The sequence below is a fragment of the Coffea arabica genome, chromosome 2e (assembly GCF_036785885.1).
Source record: "Coffea arabica cultivar ET-39 chromosome 2e, Coffea Arabica ET-39 HiFi, whole genome shotgun sequence".
Classification (NCBI taxonomy): domain Eukaryota; kingdom Viridiplantae; phylum Streptophyta; class Magnoliopsida; order Gentianales; family Rubiaceae; genus Coffea; species Coffea arabica.
In genome coordinates, this window is record NC_092313.1 from 21,157,211 (window position 1) to 21,176,637 (window position 19,427).

At 33.4% G+C, this 19,427-nt stretch overlaps 2 protein-coding genes across 2 annotated transcripts; both read left to right on the forward strand.

Moving 5' to 3' along the window:
- The first annotated feature begins 5,473 nt into the window (after nucleotides 1-5,473).
- LOC140036868 (uncharacterized) lies at nucleotides 5,474-8,913 on the forward strand. The gene is made up of 2 exons (XM_072079887.1): nucleotides 5,474-5,685; nucleotides 7,174-8,913. The coding sequence occupies exon 2, from the start codon at nucleotides 7,493-7,495 to the stop codon at nucleotides 8,687-8,689; it is 1,197 nt and encodes a 398-aa protein (XP_071935988.1). The 5' UTR covers nucleotides 5,474-5,685; nucleotides 7,174-7,492; the 3' UTR covers nucleotides 8,690-8,913.
- A 1,568-nt stretch (nucleotides 8,914-10,481) lies between these two features.
- LOC140036869 (cytochrome c-like) lies at nucleotides 10,482-13,748 on the forward strand. Its single transcript, XM_072079888.1, has 3 exons — nucleotides 10,482-10,719; nucleotides 11,922-12,055; nucleotides 13,362-13,748. Exons 1-3 carry the CDS (start codon nucleotides 10,608-10,610, stop codon nucleotides 13,455-13,457), a joined length of 342 nt encoding a protein of 113 aa, XP_071935989.1. The 5' UTR covers nucleotides 10,482-10,607; the 3' UTR covers nucleotides 13,458-13,748.
- The last annotated feature ends 5,679 nt before the right edge of the window (nucleotides 13,749-19,427 follow it).

Below are 19,427 nucleotides of genomic sequence, written 5' to 3' on the forward strand. Positions count from 1 at the left end.
ATGAAAAATCGATGGGAACTGAACTATTATTTGACCATACAGGTGCATTAAACACCCATATGGATGTTAGATAAACCACATTAAGTGGCAACTTTTTGACGGGAAACAAGATTATCATAATATAGATATTTCGAAACTGTTTTTCTTTCGAAATTATTTTTCATTTGGCTCAATTGAACCCCCTCCCCACAATATAGGTTATCATAGTAGTGGAGGATGCTGATTGACCCAAAACAAAAAAGAAAAGTTAAACTTACTTTCTCATTTTCTAGAAAAAAACAAAAAACAACAAAGAAAAGGGTCAATTGTATCATTTGGGCCAGCATAAAAGAACCACTCAAGGCAAAACGAGACAATTGACGAGAATATGGGAATCTAACCATACACTATGCAAACGGAATGTAAATTTGCGTTCGCAATCCTATTGCGACGTTGGGTCCTAGAAGAATATATGTTTGTTTGGTGGTCCAAAACACCACATAAACCATTTGTCCAATTACTAGTCTTTGTAGTACCAAATTATCAGAATTCTTATGTCATTTCATTCCACAATCGTACGTATACATCAAGTGCCATTGTACACAAAAGCATTTTGATTTAAAACTCGGCCCAAAAGTATTCAGCCCCCTGTAGGAGTTAGATTCTAGTCAAGTTTGTTTCGGAATTTGTGCTGGTTCTCGGGTCTCGTTTGCCTTGTTGTAGGAGACCTCGAGCAGCACGAGCCGAGAGTTGTTATAGACGTATATCTTTTTTTGCATAGTATAATCATAGAATGATGTATATTTCAGGTTCAAATTGATAAAAGTGTAATAACCCCAAAGTTCAAGAGAACAAAGTGTTATTAACCCAAGGTTTAATTTGCCCAAACCTTCAAAGGAATGTTCTTTTTTTTTTTTACAATAATAATATTTGTATAACCTACTTTAACCAAGTGTAAGGGGAGGGAAAGCCGGCGAAATTTCAGAGGAAACCACAATTAAGTGGCAGCCATAATTAAAGTGGCAAGGTGACTCTTGCGGTCTTGCCTCCCACTCCCAAATGTCTTGGTGGTATCAAGTACCAACAGCCCAAGAGGCCGTTGGCTTCAAAGGAATGGTCAAATAACTAAAATTTTCAGTGATATGTTCTCATATTTAAAGAAATTTTTATTTGTGTATTAGTGTAGCATTATAGATGAAAAAATTATTTTTCAAAAAATACTTAATCCCAACAGAGATATCTTGTATAAATTTTTTTTTTCAACGATCCACATATACTCTTAAATGATTCCTGGGTCAAGATGTACGCGGAGTTTCAAGTCCTTGACTGTAGTTTCTAGTTGACGGGCCTTTGGCCCTCCATTTGTAATTTTTCAAGAAAACTTTTATTATTTCCAAAAGGATGAAAATAAAAAGTAAAGTAAAATGCCATTTGGTAATCAAAACTAGGACAACAACTAAAAAATTTATTCCAATGGCAATATCTTTAGGCTTTTTTTAGTAGGGGCACAAGATAAGTACATAAAAAAATGTAATTTCATAATAAAACCCGCAGTCGGTGATTTAAAGATGGTTTTGTTCTGAATATTTGAACTTTTGCCGTCAAAATTAAATCGGTCCACATCTTTTTAAGGATGCAAGAATCCATAATTGAAAACGTCAGATGATGCATCATGTGGTTGTCGACAAGTTGATTATTTATAATACCATTTGTATTGAGGTAAATGAGGCAATGGAGAGGAGAAGAATTGGAGGGGTTTAAATTTTCTCGATTAATTGATTTTTGAGGAGAGAAAGAGTATAATTATTTTGTTGAGGTATGATTTTCCATCTAAAAGTACACAAAAATATAAGGGAAAAAAATGCCACATCCAATGAAACAATTTGAAATTTTTCAAAGCCCATTTTTGTTTTCATTAACTAATACTTGATATATTTTTTATTTAATCCAAACAAAAAATTCAATATTTTCATTTTTTTTCACATTTAATTCGAATTTCTCTACTCTCCTTTGCTTTATTTTGCTCCGGTGCCATGCAAGAGATAATTTTTTTTTTTATATATATATAGTGTTAGAAGACTAAGGCACTACTACATTAGCAATATTTTTTTTGGATTAATTTTTCGTACAATGTCAATATATATAGTGATCAATTTGGTTGCATGTCACATCATCTTAATTTATATTTGAATACTAAATTTTACATACGTGTCATGTATTTAGATCTACTAATATATATGCATAAAAGATGCATCATTTTGTTTAGAGTAAATCTTATATATAATAACGGTGTATACACTATCACGGTTGAATATATAACATATATGCAAATTTTGAGTTTCAAATTCAAATTTAAATTATGTGTCATGCATCTAATGGTGACAGTGTATACACTATCAGTGTATAGAAGATTAATCATTTTTTTTAAGTCACATCTTAAATGATTTACATGGCTTAGTTAAAATAAATGTCTGAAATTCAAAGGATGTTGTACTTATGTTACCTTATGACTTGTGAGGTGTGTCTGGACATTCTGACGATAAAGTAACCACCTGTTCGTGCAACAAAATGGGCATTCCAGATGCGAACTGGAGTTCAATTCTTCGTGACATTCGTACTAATTCACATGCTTCAAGCGCCTTCGACTCAAACTATAACGGCTTCATCGCTTTGAAGCTGACATGCGAACGCTTGGCGCATTTATATTCACGTGGAACAGCATGTTGGTATTTGCAGTAATTTCGAGTGTGTTTAGATAGGAGATTATTTGAGATATTATATAAAATATTTACTGTAATATATTTTTTTATAATGTAATATATGTGAAATAAAATGTCGATTGAAAAGATAAAAATATCGGTTGAAAAAGGTGTATATGATGCAAACAAATAATTTTTTATTAAGATCTTATATAGCATGGTATTTGCTGTATTTCTAATGAACGATAAAGATCTTGTATAGTACCTAAATAAATGAAAGTGGATTGATTGAAGTTTCAAGTTTCAAGTTTTGTTTTTTGATTTATAAAAAGAATTAATCTTACATACACAGACAGTTTATATACTATCATGGTTGGATACTTGATAATTATACAAAATTTCAATTTTAATTTAATATTCAAATTAGTTGTCAAGCATCTAATAATAATAGTATATACACTACAAGTGTAAATAAAATTAATCCAACAGTTGAAATACTATCAACATATACGTTGTCAATCAAATTAGTTGTTAAGCATCCAAGGTGATAAAATCACTTTCAACCATTGAACTTGTGTTAAACGTCATGGTTTTTTAGACAATGTAATGCGTGGTTAAGCTCCTCATTTTCATTTTCAATTATTACGGTTGATTATTCACTTATTATCAAATATTTTTTCCTTCCAAAAAATTATCATTTTTTTTTTGTAAAGTCTCCGCTCTTATATATCTTATTGTAATTATAAAACTTTACAACAAGTTTGGACAAATCACAAATCTCACCATAGCTCATAAATCTCTAAACTTTGGAAACATAGGAGTCTCTTTTGATTAACAAAATGTACGAGATAAAAAAAAATATAGTTTAACCTTCGAGGCTTCTTCTACATCATATTTTAACTTCATAATGCATTTGCCAACATGGGATTAAGTTTTTCTTCATCAACCATATAAAATTTTATTACACTACACATTTATATGTATATTACCACAAGTCTTAAAAAATATTTTAAAAATTGAATAGAGGTGTGCTACATATTAAAATTTTAAAATCTGCTAGTGCAAGAAGAATTTTACACTGTTAATATAAGAAAATTATTGGCATATTATAGCAATATAACTACAATCCGAAACATACACTTGTTTTGTAAGAAAAAAAATTTAGTATCTTAGTAAAAGAAAAAACACTTGTTAACGTTTAACTCTTGAATTTTTCAATTCCAACATTTTGTTTTGTTGTAGCAGAAATTTATCAAGAAAAAAAAAGTATGCTTCATTTTCAAGAAGGAAAAGGAAAAACTGAGACAAAAAACATTCACCGTGAGAGCCCCAACGCCACATTGCCAACTAGGCTCGGTGCCACGTCCGAGCCTCGTGGGTTGGACTATCCAGCTGCCTACAGGCTGTCTTCGACCCTCCGTATACTTCTCGCAGTATTCAATTATAAAAAACAAGGTACAAATACCACAAATAAATAATTCAAGCAAGCGGTCCGATATAAGAATAGGACTAGTATTAACAAGATTTTATATAGGGTTAATTTCAGAAACCTCCACTGAGGTTTCTAATAGTTTCATTTAGTACCTTTAAAGTTTTAAAAATATCAATTACACCTCTTATTTTTAAATTTTTGTAACATTCTCAACCCAATTCAAATTATATCATTAAAATACTCATTTTAGGAAAAAAATAATTTCTTTCCAACAATCCCTTTCGTTGCCTTAATTTTTAATTGTCAGTATAATAATAATATGTTAAATATAAGGACAAAAAGCATGAAGATGTTCTTTCTTTAAAGGAACAACATATAATAATTGCAACCATAAATAATATGTTTGTTAAAATACAAACAAATAATAAAATTTTATTTAATATGCTTTCAAATTACAAAGTAATTTTTTTGTTCAAGATTTGTCTATTTGGTATTCTAAGGTCACATATTAAGAAATAAACTAGATATTATTGTTATTTTTTTTTACAAAAATGTAGATTTTTTCTATAAAAGTGTTGCAATTTAGGAGGCTAGTTATAATTTAAAAACTCTAGTATTTGTCAAACCTTTATTTGTCCATATGTTTATCACATGTCCTTAGATGATCAAATAATAAAAATCTTTCTTTTTATGTTAAATGTTTTGATTGAATTTAATAAATTTTATGAACTATTTAGAATCTTTAATTTTTATTTATTTGAATCAATGGCTTGAAAATTTAGAAAAGGACAAAATTTTAAATTACATTTAGAACTTATTTGAGATGTTTAGAAGATGAAAAAATTTATTTTCCACACTTTATAATATTGCAAATAGTTTTATATACTTTGTTAATTATTTGTGATTTGTCAATTTAAAATTTGTCTCCAAATTATAGATAAAATTTGTTAAAGCATTTCTGAACTTTAAACTTATAAATTTTTTACTAAAAAACACATCCATCAAGTTTTCAAATATGAAAGGATTTTAAATTGATTTGTCATTATAACTAGCGAATCACAATAGAAGGGCAACTTTGAAACAAAATATCTTTCTTTTTTCTAAACATGGTATTTTAATGATATAATTTGAACTGGGTTGAGAATGTTACAAAAATTTAAAAATAAGGGAGGAATGGATATTTTTAAAACTTTAAGGGCACTAAGTAAAATTATAAAAAATTTCAGGGGAGTTTCTGATATTATCCCTTTTATATATTTAAAAAAACTAATTTTATTTTTCTGAAATTTCTGGGTATGGTTTATTCGCTGGCGACAGCCTGTCACCAACAAATTTCCCGCACACAGACACACACACTCACACTTCCTCTCTCTTCTGGTGTTGCTTTGCCTCAGTCCTCTCTTACCTTACATTCTCTTTCTTTTCCTTTTTTTTTTTTTTTAACCTCCTTCCGCTAACTTGCTTTCTCTCTCTAAATCTCTCTTAGGATTTTCTCGCTCTTAGGGTTTTGCAGATTTGCTCCGGCCATCCATCTTTACGACGTCGACACCTCACCGGATCGAAATTCCTCAGCTCGTAAGCTGTTCTGTGATCTCTTTTTCCTACCTACTTAACGTACTTTCTTTCGTTAATGTCCATGTTATCAAATTGCTGTTTTTAGCTTGGCTTTTTTGGTTTTGTTGTAGCTTTGCATTTTTGTTATCATGCGCAAAACAGGAATTTTGATACACAGATATACATGCGCATGTGTGTGTGTATATATATATGCATATGTATGTATATGTATGTATGTGTGTATCTATGCTTTCTTTGTTTTGATGATTCTGGTGTTTGGTTTTGCTGTAAGTTCAGTATAGTTAAAGTTGATAAACATAAACACACATCTTATGTGTGTGTGCGGGCGAGTGTTTGGGTGGGAGGGTGGATGTTTGTGCATTAGGTTTATTCACGTGTGCCTAATTCCGAAATTTTGTTGGGTTTAAGGCTTGTAATCTCTTGTTTAAATGCGTTATGTACTCGTGTTTCTGGGTGAATTTAAAGGTCAGAATTTCTTTTTTGGATTCAATCATTTGAAGGAGTTTAGAGTGTAGATTATTGCTATATGAGCCAGTTACTATGAAACAACAGCATCATTAGATTCTGTATCTACGAGTTTGTTTGGGAATGTATACACTTAGGCAAGTGACCTTAGAAGATTTAGAGTTAGGAGACAGGAACAGAGTGGATCCTCATGAAGATACCTACTATCACTCTTCTAGTTGGCGCCGTTTTTGTAAAGTAACGCTGTTATGTGTTGCCAATATGTCTGCTTAAGGAATCCAGCTGTTGTTTTCCTTATCGGCACAATTTTGGCTGTTATGGTGCTGTTACTCTTTATGCAATTTGTTGAAGAATTGCACATGATGGTAGGTGCGTTCAAAAGAAAATAGTAGAGAGTGACCGTTATACATGGAGTGTGCAAACTTTTCTCATGCAGTTTTGCGTGTTATAGGTTTGGATAATGGTATTTTGAGTCAGTACACAGAACTTGTTATAAATCTATTCCGAGTATAGAAATGCATGGGGTCCCATGTTGGTAGTTTAAAAGAGAAAAGTAGATTTGACTAAGAAACCTGAACTGGAAAGTTAGTTAATTTGCATTAACGATTATGAAAAATCTGCAATATCTTGTCGAGATTTGTGACTATTTTCATGGGGCCTGATTCAGTTCCCTTCTAATGGGAAAAATTGGACTATGTACCTGTTTTGTCGTGATCCACTAACTGCATGAGAGGTAAGTATTTTTCTCTATAGCAGCACAAATGATGTTGGCACTTTGCAAAAATATTAATTTTTTTTTGGCTTACTTGTTTCACTTTGTTGATTGACTGCTCTGAGTGGTGGATTTCAAGCTCAGAAGCAAGCATGTCTGGCTTGTTAGGTTACAGTTTTGAGTTAGGTTGTATTTTTTAGGGCTGTTAGTTAAACAGACTTATAAGGATCTTCTCTATCTTTTGTTCATTGGCAGTGCTTAGCCTTCTCTTTAATTGCCCTTGTGATTTTCTGAACTTATTCATGGTGCAGGTTGTTTGTTTGGATTCTGCATCTAGAATTTAACATTTGGGAAAAGTGGCTTCAAAAATATACTGCCGGTCTCTTTAGGGTGTTTTCTTTCGAGCAAAGTTAGCACTGCAATTTATTAGGTTCTGTGGTGGAAGCTTCCAACAGATCCCCAGTGTGATTGCTCCTATATGGTTTTTTTGGAGTCTTCTGAAGTCTTCCAGCAATATTTAAGAAATAGCCTCATATTCTTCCAACCATTGAGGACAAACGGTCCTTTTTCTAGAGGATCTCCTGATCTCCATGCTGGCAGAGAGCATGCGTGGAATCTGTGCTTTGGGTAATGCACGTAAATAGAGTTGTTGCTGATGCACTTGGTGTGGTAACAATTTGTCTAGTTTCTGTTCTAGTTCTTCTTGGACTATTTTGCGTCCTGTATTCATTTTACTTCCGCAATCGCATCAAAGGTTTCACTCAACTTGGTTACTTTAGTGGCCCTTGGATTATCAGAATCTTGTTCATCTTTTTGGCAACCTGGTGGGGTCTTGGAGAAATATTTCGATTGAATTTACTGAGACGTGACGGTAGATTGTTGAATGCCCTTTCCGCGACATGGCAAGAATCATTGTGCAAGATCTACATCGTCTCAAACCTGGGGTTTGCAGAGCCTTGCGTGTTCCTCACCCTCGTATTCCTCCTCCGTGCATCCTTACAGAAGTCTGGAACATTGAGTCCGAAATGGAATGCAAGAACAGCTGGTTATGTACTTCTCTATTGCGTCCCAGTTTTTGTTCTTCAGCTTGTAGTTATTTTGATTGGACCCAAGTTCAACAAGGAAAGTAATATGCACAGATTGCCGCCTTACTTCACCAAGGCTGCTGCTACATCAAAGACAAGGCGCAATGATGATGTCGCTCTCTGCACATACCCATTATTGAGTACAATCATCCTAGGTCTCTTTAATACAATTTTAAGTGCGTATCTGTCCTTGCTTGGAAGGCGAATTCTACATTTGGTCATCAATAACGGATTGCAGAAGAGAGTATATGCATTAACCTGCTCTGTTGTTTGTCTTGTTCCTTTGAGGGTTCTCTTTCTCGGTTTATCTGTTCGGTTTAGGCCTGAACTCTTCCTGTTTGAAACTCTTGCATTTTTGGCTTTTCTTTCCCTTTGGTGTTGTGTTGGGGTGGGTATTTGCTTGCTTGTTTATTTTCCTGTTGCGGATTCTTTAGCCTTGAGGAATCTCCAGAAAGATATAGAGGCTAGAAGAAGAGTTAGTGATGAACATAATGACACCATGTCACTAATTGCTAACCAAAGCCCTGTAGATGAGAGCCTGGTAAGCAGTCCTGGAAGGAACTCAGTGGCTTCAACCAAGCGGGGATCAATTTCTTTCCGGACAATGGAGAAAGATGAAACGTCTGGAGCATTTGTGGAACTGAGCCTATTCTCCCCTAGTAGGCATTCAACCCCACCTGGCTCACCTAGACTTCTTGGCTGGCCTATGCTTCCTGCTGCGCAGGCTCTTGGTGGACCTTAAAAGGAGCTAGTGAGGAAGCAAAAGTCATGGTGAAACACATTTTTGTGGTGAAGGAAACTGTTTGTATAGGATTTAGCTTTTTGTATTAATAAGGATTGTTATTTTTAATCGGCTTTTTGAGATATAGTGGTTTGCCTGTTACCCACCTAATTTTTTCTGGTGGAATTCTTGATCTGTATCTCTCTAGATACTCTCTATTTCTGTGACAATTGACCATTTTCTCAGTGCCTAGGGAATCCATGCTGCTTTTTACATTCGACCTGAGGAGCTGGTAGTTTAGGCTTGGTTTTTCGTCCTCCAAAAACAAATATCTCTTATTATTTGTCCAGTAAAATTGATGGGCACAATTTAGCATTTACGAGGAGCAACATGGTATATACATCGGGCTCGTTACCGTGTCCTATCATTTATGCCTGGGCAAGGAATTTTCGACCTATTCTGTTGCTGACCCTCAGATGTTATCTTGGAAATGTTCTGCTTCGATGTGTTTTTGGTCGAGGACCGCTCAAGTGTATGCTCCTCAGAATGTCGATTGTAGAGCACATGGTGGACTAGAGAATAGAGGAGGAGGAGAAAGAAAACTGAGAGGAAAGGGATATTAATGTGGTGCTTCTGCTTCACAATTTTATGCATTTTGTGCTTGCTTGTAATAGGAAGCGAAAAGCGAAGACGATGCATTTTTTTATTCCACGCTTAAATTTCGAAGTTCTTACCAATGTGCAAGTATTAATCGACAACGAAAAAGTGCGTCCTATTGTACTGCTGAATTCGGCAACATGGGAATCACTCGCCAATAGTCACGTGGACATTAACTGTTACGAAATAGAGATTTCGTCCTTAGAGAGGATCCATTTTATACTTTCAGATACGTATATCCTCTTCTTTGATCTTGGGGAGTAGTCTCTTCGACACTAGTTGAACAAAAAATATCCCTTGTGGGTCCTTAAGAATCAGCCCATAAGATAATAAATTGTGAAAACTTCAAGAATGGACAAATTACACTGGAGGAACCGCGTTCAATGAATGTTTAAGATTTTTCTTAAATGGATGTTTAAGATGTTGATATTGAATGTTCAATGTTTTTAAAGAAAAACCATTATTTAATTGATCGAGACGGTACAATTGAAATAAATGACTTAATGTGCAAGACAAGTTTCGTTGACTAAAACAAAAAAAAGAAATGTTGGTTTGGTTTTGTCATGCTAAAATCTTGGTACGTATTGAAATAATCGAAAAATAAATGCAAATTTTCTTTGCAAAATTCGAATTTCACTATCAATATGAGAATTGTATTGATAAATAATTAAGAAAAACTCTTTAAACAATTTATAATTTCATGAACATGTCTTGATTCGTGGTGCGACTTATAGTCTTAAGAGCATACTCTAGTCTGTCGTCGCAGTGATCAGAGTCAAACCTACAAACTTTTTCTATGGATAAAAAAGGCCTACTATAAATAGAAAAACAAAATGAAGCATAGGTAAGTAAAAAAACAAAATGGAAAGTCCCGCATCCTCCAACAAATCAGAGAATATCTTTCGAAATAAAGAAATATGTAATAACGAATCCACCCTTATACTAGTTTCTGTTGCACCACGTTTTTGTTTCGACCTCCGCAGACGGCGAGAAACCGAGTCACCCGCGCAATCTGTACCGCAAATGAAAGGGTTAAAGTTGTCATTTTAGTAGAATTAAGAGCTGTGACGCTTGACGCCGCCTCCAAAGCACGCGCCCTTTTACCCGAAAAGAAATTGATTAATAATTGAATATTTAAATACAGCCACCAATACGTGACTTCTCTTTCTTTCCCTGAAAACCCTAGAAATTTCTCAAAACAGGCACTCTCGTTCAAAGCCGGAAAGAAAAAAAAAAAAGCTAGAAAACCCTAAGGTCTCGTTTTTTGGTTGCATTCGGGAAAATGGCAACGTTCGAGCAAGCTCCTCCCGGTGTTCCTAAAGCCGGAGAGAAGATCTTCAAGACCAAGTGCGCTCAGTGCCACACTGTTGAAAAAGGCGCCGGTCACAAACAAGGTTGATTTTCGACCAAATTTTTATCTTTCTAATTCGTCCGATGTGGATTTGCTTCTGATTTTCTGCGTTTCTCTTACTTTTTTTTTTTTACTTTTTCTTCGCATTTATTATTTTCTCTATCTTGTCTGATCTGGATGAGCTGCGATCTCATTTGTATGTGCTTGTATTTGGTTTTTCATCCTGTAAATCTCGAGGTCTTAATTGTACTTTTTGTAGTTTGAGATATAGATTCAAGTCTTGGATGCTTGGTGCTTATTCTTTTTTCATGTGTGAAGTTCGAGGTGGCTTCTATACCTTTACAGAGAAAGATAGTTATACGTTTTGTTGTTCTCAATTATTTTTGATCCATAGGTAAATTTATCGTGTAAAATTTGATCTAATGGAGGAAAAAAATTTTCATTGATGAGGTTTACATCATGTATGCTGTAGAAATTTTGTTGCACCTTATAAGGTTTTACTTCTTGAATATTGAGGTGTGAAGGATGTACTTTGGATTGGGAAATAATGGGTGTGATTGTCTTACTTGACTGTGGTTTACTAAGACAGATAGATATTCTTTTAAGAAGGATCTCAGGAATAGCTGCATATATTGGATGTGCGACCATAATTTCGAGGCTTTCTGTAAATCACAAACATGCATTGAAATTCTGCATGTTTGTTAGGCATTTTAACGCTTTGTTGTTGTTTGTCTGACAAACATGACTCATTTTAATGAGTTGCTGAAATTGGATTACAGCTTTCTCAAGTAATGAAGTTGCAATATGATGCAAGACATTATTCATTGTTTATATGATCATTACTGTCTATGCAGCACCTTTTGATGTTATTTGTGCAATTTGCTCGACATAATATGTGCGTGCAGGGATTCACAGGTGAATTTGTATTTCAGAGCATCATCTATGGAAAGCTAGTAGGATATAGTTCTTAATTGTACTGGTTTTTGTCTAAATGATTAAAAGTTGAATCATCATTATGACATCAAGATGTGTTTGTTAAATCCTTGTTTTTTACCTTCAAGGGCAATGTTGTAGTTGCTGCATCTTCATGGCTATGCCATCTCTGTGTTTGAGCTTAGGACATTCAGTGACTGTAGAAAAATTCAAATGAGATCCATTAGTTATATGATTTGCTTTCATGCTATTATATTTCTGTGATACGTGCAATCTTTGCTTGTGTTTCTTAAAGCATTTTGGCTGTTTCAGGACCCAATTTGAATGGCCTTTTTGGACGGCAATCTGGCACAACTCCTGGTTATTCTTACTCTGCTGCTAACAAGAACATGGCTGTCATCTGGGGAGAGAATACGCTGTATGATTATTTGCTTAACCCTAAGAAGGTATGTGTTGGCTTTTCTTTTTTGTAGAGCTGTTCATGTATTATTGGTTAGATGTTATATCTGACATGAGTGATTGGGGAATTTTCCTCTAGTTGCCAATAATTTACTTCCTTGGCTAAATAGAAGTTAATATTGACCGCATTTTTGGGTGTAATGGGGCTGGGGCATCAGCTCATGTGGTGAATTTTACTCTGCTGCAACATTGCCAGTAAACTTTAGGATGAGGCTTGATATGTTCATACTCATTAAGATTCTGTGAGTTTGTGTAACATATCTGAAGAGCCCTCCATGACATTTGTTAAATGATCATTTCCAGGATGTCTATCCCTTTCATGCCAGGAATAGAAGTTATTGTGTTACAAGTAAAAATGGATGAAGTGACAACAATTAAATAAAAGAATCTCATTGTTCTGTTCTTACCTTCTTTCTTTCCTGCTGAGCAATTTGCTGGCTCGTTGGATGACCCTTTTTTTTCTTCCCTTCAATGTGATACAAAGTAAATTCTTTATTTCTTGCTTAAAATAGTGTGCGCAAACGCTTTTGTTTTGGTTATTCAGAGCTTGTATTGTCCTTGCCTGTGATAATCATGTAAATTTGTCTATGGTGCATTCCCCCTACCCTTGGCTTGTGGTGGCAGCTGCAGTTGCTGTTTTCCCTGTGTAAGGTGGGGAATTAGAGCTGTAGTCTCTAATTCTGACTAATTTCAATTTTTAGTAAAGTTTGAGCTTCGAAATGTTTGATCTGTACTTGTGCAGATTTAGTACCTTGGGGTCACTTTTATGTATGTCGTTTGTAGCTTTAGTATGTTAGTAATTATTTTTAAGTACCATGATAAGGGACCAATTAGTTTGGAGTTGAAACATAAATAAAACATAAGGCCTTGCTTGGATTGAAGGTTTTCGTCGGAAAATATTATCGTTTTCCGTGATCACATTTCCCTATCACCTTTTTCCCTCACATATATCAAATCGCTACAGTAATTTTTCCATGAAAAATGACGGAAAATGCAATCCAAACACAACCTTAAATTACCGGGCGCGGAAAAGTATAAAAGACTAGGGGCCTAATATTTTAAATTTGGATAAAGTTGAATATTTAAAGGCACTAAAATATCTTTTTTTTCTTAAGACTGGGGATGCTTACTTTTCCCCTGTTTTTTTTGTCTGGGTTAATGGTGTACCTTAGTGTCATGGCTTGGGTTGTAGCCAATGCTGAACTTTTCTTTTGCTTTTATCTGGTTTCTCTTTTGCCTCGTCTGGTTTGGAATTGTTGCAACTTCTGAATTGTGAGAATTTTGTTGGTGCAGTACATTCCTGGAACGAAGATGGTTTTTCCTGGATTGAAGAAACCACAGGAGCGTGCAGATCTCATTTCCTATCTCAAGCAGGCAACCGGCGCTTGAAGATTCATTTGAGCATCATACTGAACTAGTGATTTATAATGATTTTGGTTATTAGTGCCAGTTTGAAATTCTTTGTCCTCAAAAACTTTTGGTACTTGCCATTAAATAAGCCCACGAAGTTCTTCACTGCTACTGTTTTATCTGGTTGATTCTGAGGTCAACAGTAAAGCATTTTTGTTGCATTAGATGAGTGTCTGGTCATTTTTTGAACTCTCCTATGTACTGGGATATCTAGAGCTAAAGATAAACGGGCGTATATGAAGTTTATACGCTTGAGGCCATGTTCCCATATTTGCCCCTATGGTTGATTGTTGTTTATCACTGAAAGTAATGATACCGTGCCACTTCGGCTCCGACTCTAAGAAGCCGGGGCTACGGCAGCGGCACGGTCCTCAACTCTGTTCTTCGTCGACACGAAATAGTAATTTAATGTTAATTACATGGTGGAGCATTTGCAGCAGACTCTTTGTGGTGGGGTGTAAATAAATCAAATCAAATCAAAACACTAGTTCAATTATTTAAGCGAGTTTAAAATTTTGTTTAAATTTCATTTGTTTATTTAACGAATTGAATTTGCATGAGCTCTTATTGAGCTAAATTCGAGTTGCATTTGAGTAGTTTGAAATTTTAATATACAGAATTCAATTTTATATTGAGCGAATGAAGTGAAGTTGTTTAAATTTTGACTTGACTAGTTAGCAAATTAAGCTAAAATGGATTCTTATCAAGTTAAATTTGATTCGAATATCGAGTAGATTGTTTCATCTTTTATTTTCTGATTTATAATTTCTTGTTGTTTTGAATTGTATGTAATTTGTCCATCCCATATTTTTGGAATCATAATTTCTTGCCACTTCGGATTGTATGTAACCTGTCCATGCGTAATTGATTACTAGAGGATTATGGTTCATAAAAATTATTTCTTTTGTGTTATTGTTATACTTTCCTTTTTGGTTTGTCACAAAATTTATATCACTTTTCAAATGTAGCAAAATGATTTGTGTTGGTTTTCTTATTTTACCATCATGGGCCAGCCCAAACATATGGTTAAAACTCAACTTATGGGCCTTGAGAAATGGCTTTCTATATACAAAGTCTAAGCAGATTTCACGTCAACAAAATATGTCAGTTTTTGAATTGCTAATTTTACCCTTATTATTAAGGGCAAAATGGTGACAATATGGTTGCAATTAAAAAAATTAAAATTGCATCTTGCTTTTTCCATGCTAATGCAGTTTTTCTGATTTGATTTTTCATGTTTATCTAAATCTCCATATTTGTCTGATGATATTCGAAACACTCTAAACTACTATATATCTACTATAACACTTCTCCCTTCACTATTGATAGAGTACTAGTACTTATTTGTTTGGATAGAGTATTATTTGAAATATTATTTGGAATAAGTACTGTAGCACTTTTTATGATGTGATGTATGTGAGATAAAAAGGTAATTGAGAATATAAAAATGTGGGTTGGAAAATGTGTTTATGATGCAAGCGAAATATTATTTGAGATATTTGTGCTATCCAAGCGCTGATTTCCAACTTCAAATATACCAACCGAAAAAATTGGAAGGAGTGGTTACAGCCTTTTAACCATATGAAGGATAGTTGAATTTCCCAAGGGATTCATCTAATTTTTTTCGAGGTTCTAATCTTTTATTGTGATCCTGGTTAGCTCTAGATGCATTTTAGTTGAATAATTCTATTTATCTTTTGTTCCTTTTATAAACTTTTTTGCTTTTTTTCTCTTTTCATATTCACAAATTGCTTATATAAGTTTTTCAAAGTGCACACACATTGAATATGCTCCGATGATTCGTATATTTGTCCACTACATTGATGACAATTAACGGCTCTGTTTGGATTGTAAATTATTTGAGATATTTTTACTGTAGTACTTTTTGTGATGTGATGTATGTGAGATAAAAAGGTATGTTGAAAATTGTAACGATGATGTAAGCAAATAAATTTTGACAAATAATCCTCAATCCAACCATGACTAGAATTTAAAATTTGAAGACGGGTAAAAGGTGGGAATGTGTTGAGAGGAGGAAACGTGTAGCGATCAATAATGCAGTGGACCTTGGAGGGAAAATTGTTATTGGATGAATTAAGCGCAGCAACGAAAGGACTTCGAGAATAGTTGACGGCAGCAAAACATGTTCCGTGGTAGGGACTAGGGAGGATGCAACGTTGTAAATACAATGAAATACGGGGAGCACGTCGTAATATAAAAAAGGGTAAAAAACAAAAAAAAAATCCATGTAGTAAACCTAATATACAGAAAATCCTCCCGTAATTTCAAAATATACAACACAACACCCGTACTTTGAACTAAATTATAAAGGTGATGCAATCCGTTAAACTTAACGAAAATAGACGAAACGACAAAAATACCTTGATATAATTAAGCAAAAGACAGCTCAAAAAAATCATTTGTTTTATTCTCTAGATAGAGAGAATTGAAAGTTAATAGGTAGAACGGGTATATTTGTTAAAAATTATGTATAATTTTTTTTTTTTAGGTTCCAATAAATCATTTCCATTAAGTTTAACGGATTCCGTCATTTTCATAATTTAGTTCAAAATACGGGGTGTCGTGTTATATATTTTAAAATCACGGGAAATTTTTCTGTGTATTAAATTTATCACATAGGATTTTTTTAATATTTTACCCTGTAAAAAATGCATGCCATGCAAAAGGGAGCTAGAATGCAAGAGGAGACTACACGTGGATGTAATTAGATTAGAAATAAAACTGTGTGCTTGCTTCGCCTTAGAAACGGAAATAATGAACGAGTCAAGGACGAAGGAAAACGTCATCCAAAATGGCTTGCCGTGCAAGCTTAGTAAAATGAAACTAAATAATAACAACGTATCAAGCAGTGATCAGAAGGGGAAAATAAAGATTAATGAGAAAAGTATGAAGAAGAAGAAATAAAAAAAAGGGTTAATTAAAGTTCGCTCTTCTAAACTTGACCAGTTATAACACTTAGTCGTCTCTTGAATTTTAAATATATACACTTTGTTCGTTTCATTAAGATTGTTCATCGACCGGTAATATAGAATTGGGCAAAAAGAATTAGTTTAATTCGATAATCGATTTTTTTAGATCAATATCGGGTTACAATCTAAACTTTGGTTTTGGTAATTGGATCGAAAAAAATCAATATTTCGGTAATATCCGAAATCAGAAATGTCAATAGTAAGTTAAAATATTTTAATTTTCTCAAATTTTTGTTGTAATAAAATAATATTCCATATGTTTTTCCAACAATATTTAATCAACCTAGCTCAAAGAATGATATGGAAAAAATAATTTGGGTTCATAACTCTTAAGTCATAACATACAATCTCAATCCCTATACAATGTTGAAATAAAACAAGAACTCCAAATTAAATTATGAAACTAAACCCAAACATCTCAACTTCCATCTAAACTTGACTTTCAAGTTTCAAGTATATTTATGGTTAAATTAACTAATTAGTATTTAGAAATAGAATTAACAATTAATGTTATATTGAGTAACGTATATACATATATATATTTTATGTGGGTACGTGTGTCACTATATTATGGAAATTTGGCCAGTAATTGGTAATTGGATAATGTAATTTTGATAGCCATTTCTAAACCATTTTAACCAACATTATATATCGATTTTTCTGAATTTTGTATTACCAAAATCAGTTCTAGAACGAATCGATCAATTTTTTAATTTTTTTTAAAAAATGAACACGTCTATTCTTCAATGACTAGTCAAACATTAATGATGAATTGTCCATCTAAAATTGTAATAGAATGACATTAATACCCCTATATAATCGTTTTCGAAATAATGCTACGCTTTTAATCGAAACATGAAACATCTTATTAGAAAAAAACACAAAAGTCAGACGATTTAAAAAATTTAAAAATAAATGATGGTATTATACTAAAGAATTGAAGATTTGTATTGTATAGAAAAAAGAAATTAAAAATTCTTAAAGCATCCGCACAACTCTTCCATCACTTATATTTTTTCCTTTGAATTGAAAACATATTGGTGTCGATAATTTTCGTTAGTTTTGCAGCTTTCGCAAGATATTCATGAGTCAATAATATTTTTATTTTGTTTGACTTGTACACTTTTTCCAAAAAAAAAAAGCTGAAAATTCTATAAATATGGCTCCGAATTCATTTTTGTTCGTAATAGTGTTTTATTGCATACAAAACGCATTGAAAAGTGGTAATATATATATATATATATATATATATATATATATATAAGTCCTGTATTTCGTTGACGCACCCAGCCTCCGTATAAGTACACCCCATTGTTTCGTATATCTCATATTTTGTGGGCCTATTCCATATTGTAACTGGGTCGCAAGTTTTTCATGCCTAGCGTGTTGCAACCCGATAGGATTGTTCGCGCGATTGGATTGGACATCTTGTTATTTGGTCCAAGTTTTCTGGTAGAAGAACACGTCCAAGCTTTTTGGTTGAACACGACAAGTTTTTTGTTTGGACTTTTAAATACAGACGTTGATAGGACACAACTGCTCCCCTCCCCTTCTAACGACAGCTGCAGTCTATAGACAAGAATGAAACTAAAATAGTAAGTAGTAGCAATAGATTTATCACACTAATGTGTTTATATTATTATTGATAAAAAACACAAGTCCCTAAATGTGATAAATTTTACAGGATGGAGGGAGCGCATAGTTATTGATTCGATCACATTTAGTTATTTTTAGAATGCGTGATTTTCTTCTTCTCCTCTTTTTCTTTTTTGTGAAATTGCGAGTCGTTGTAACAGTTTTGATCGAATGAAGCGTATAGTTATTAATTCAGTCACGTATAGTTATTTTTAGAAAGCTTTTTTTTTTTTCTTCTTCTTCTTTTTTTTTTTTTGAGATTGCGAGTCGTTGCCACAGTTTTGATCGGGGAGGTACCTTATTGTGATGTGCCTTCTCAAAAGGTAGTAATTTTCCAGGAGAGTAGGTTCAACGAGAAAAAAAAACTTCAAAATGCAAAGAAGTAGTAATAATAAATACTAGTGTGCCCGTACCAACAATAAATTAAATGCAAAACAAGATACCTTAAATTCCAAAAACAAATAATAAAAAAAAAAAGGTTAGCAAACCAACATGGACATATTGCACCTAAGATTTTTTATTTATTTATTTTTTTTGTCGACACAGGGGTGTCCGGATCAATTCTTACGGGACCCGACTAATCCCGTGCGGCCTAAGATGTTTAGTCAGTTGATTAGTATGCACTCAGCAAATTGATTTAACTCCACATCCCATCACATTAAGGTAAATATTGTCAGACTCACGATAAGATCGTATGCTGGTCCCGATTGCAATCAGTCGGCGGCACCTGTGACCTTTATTGAGGCATGGAATATGGAACTCTCATTTTTTTAGCATAATTCTAGAAGCTAGAAAATTCCAAGGCATGATTTTTTTTTTCTTTTTTATAATGGCGGCCATTGAATACTCTCATTAGCACATATATAAATTTCACTTAACCGGTTATAATAATTAATATCTTCTCGTGCATTTATATATTTTTTCTAATTAATTTTACTTTTTTAAATATCTCACACGACTGAAGTACATCTTAACGAGTCCTTAAACAGACCCTTTAAGAGGAAATTTACATACGTTTGGAGTTTTATTACATTACACCCACAGAATCCCCAGCCTAGATGGGTTTGTCTGGATAGTGAAATTATCCCAAATACTAATATTTTACTTGTATCATAAACACACCTTTTTATATTTTCAACCACCTTTTTATCTCAAATATATCACATCACAAAAAGTGCTATAGTAATTATTTCAAATAATACCCTATCCAAACAAACCCTATTTATACCCTATCCAAATAATACCACCTTTTTATTTGTTGCATTATACGATGTATTTATGAATGCATTTGGAGTTGGTGAATTCACAAGGGTCTGATCACATT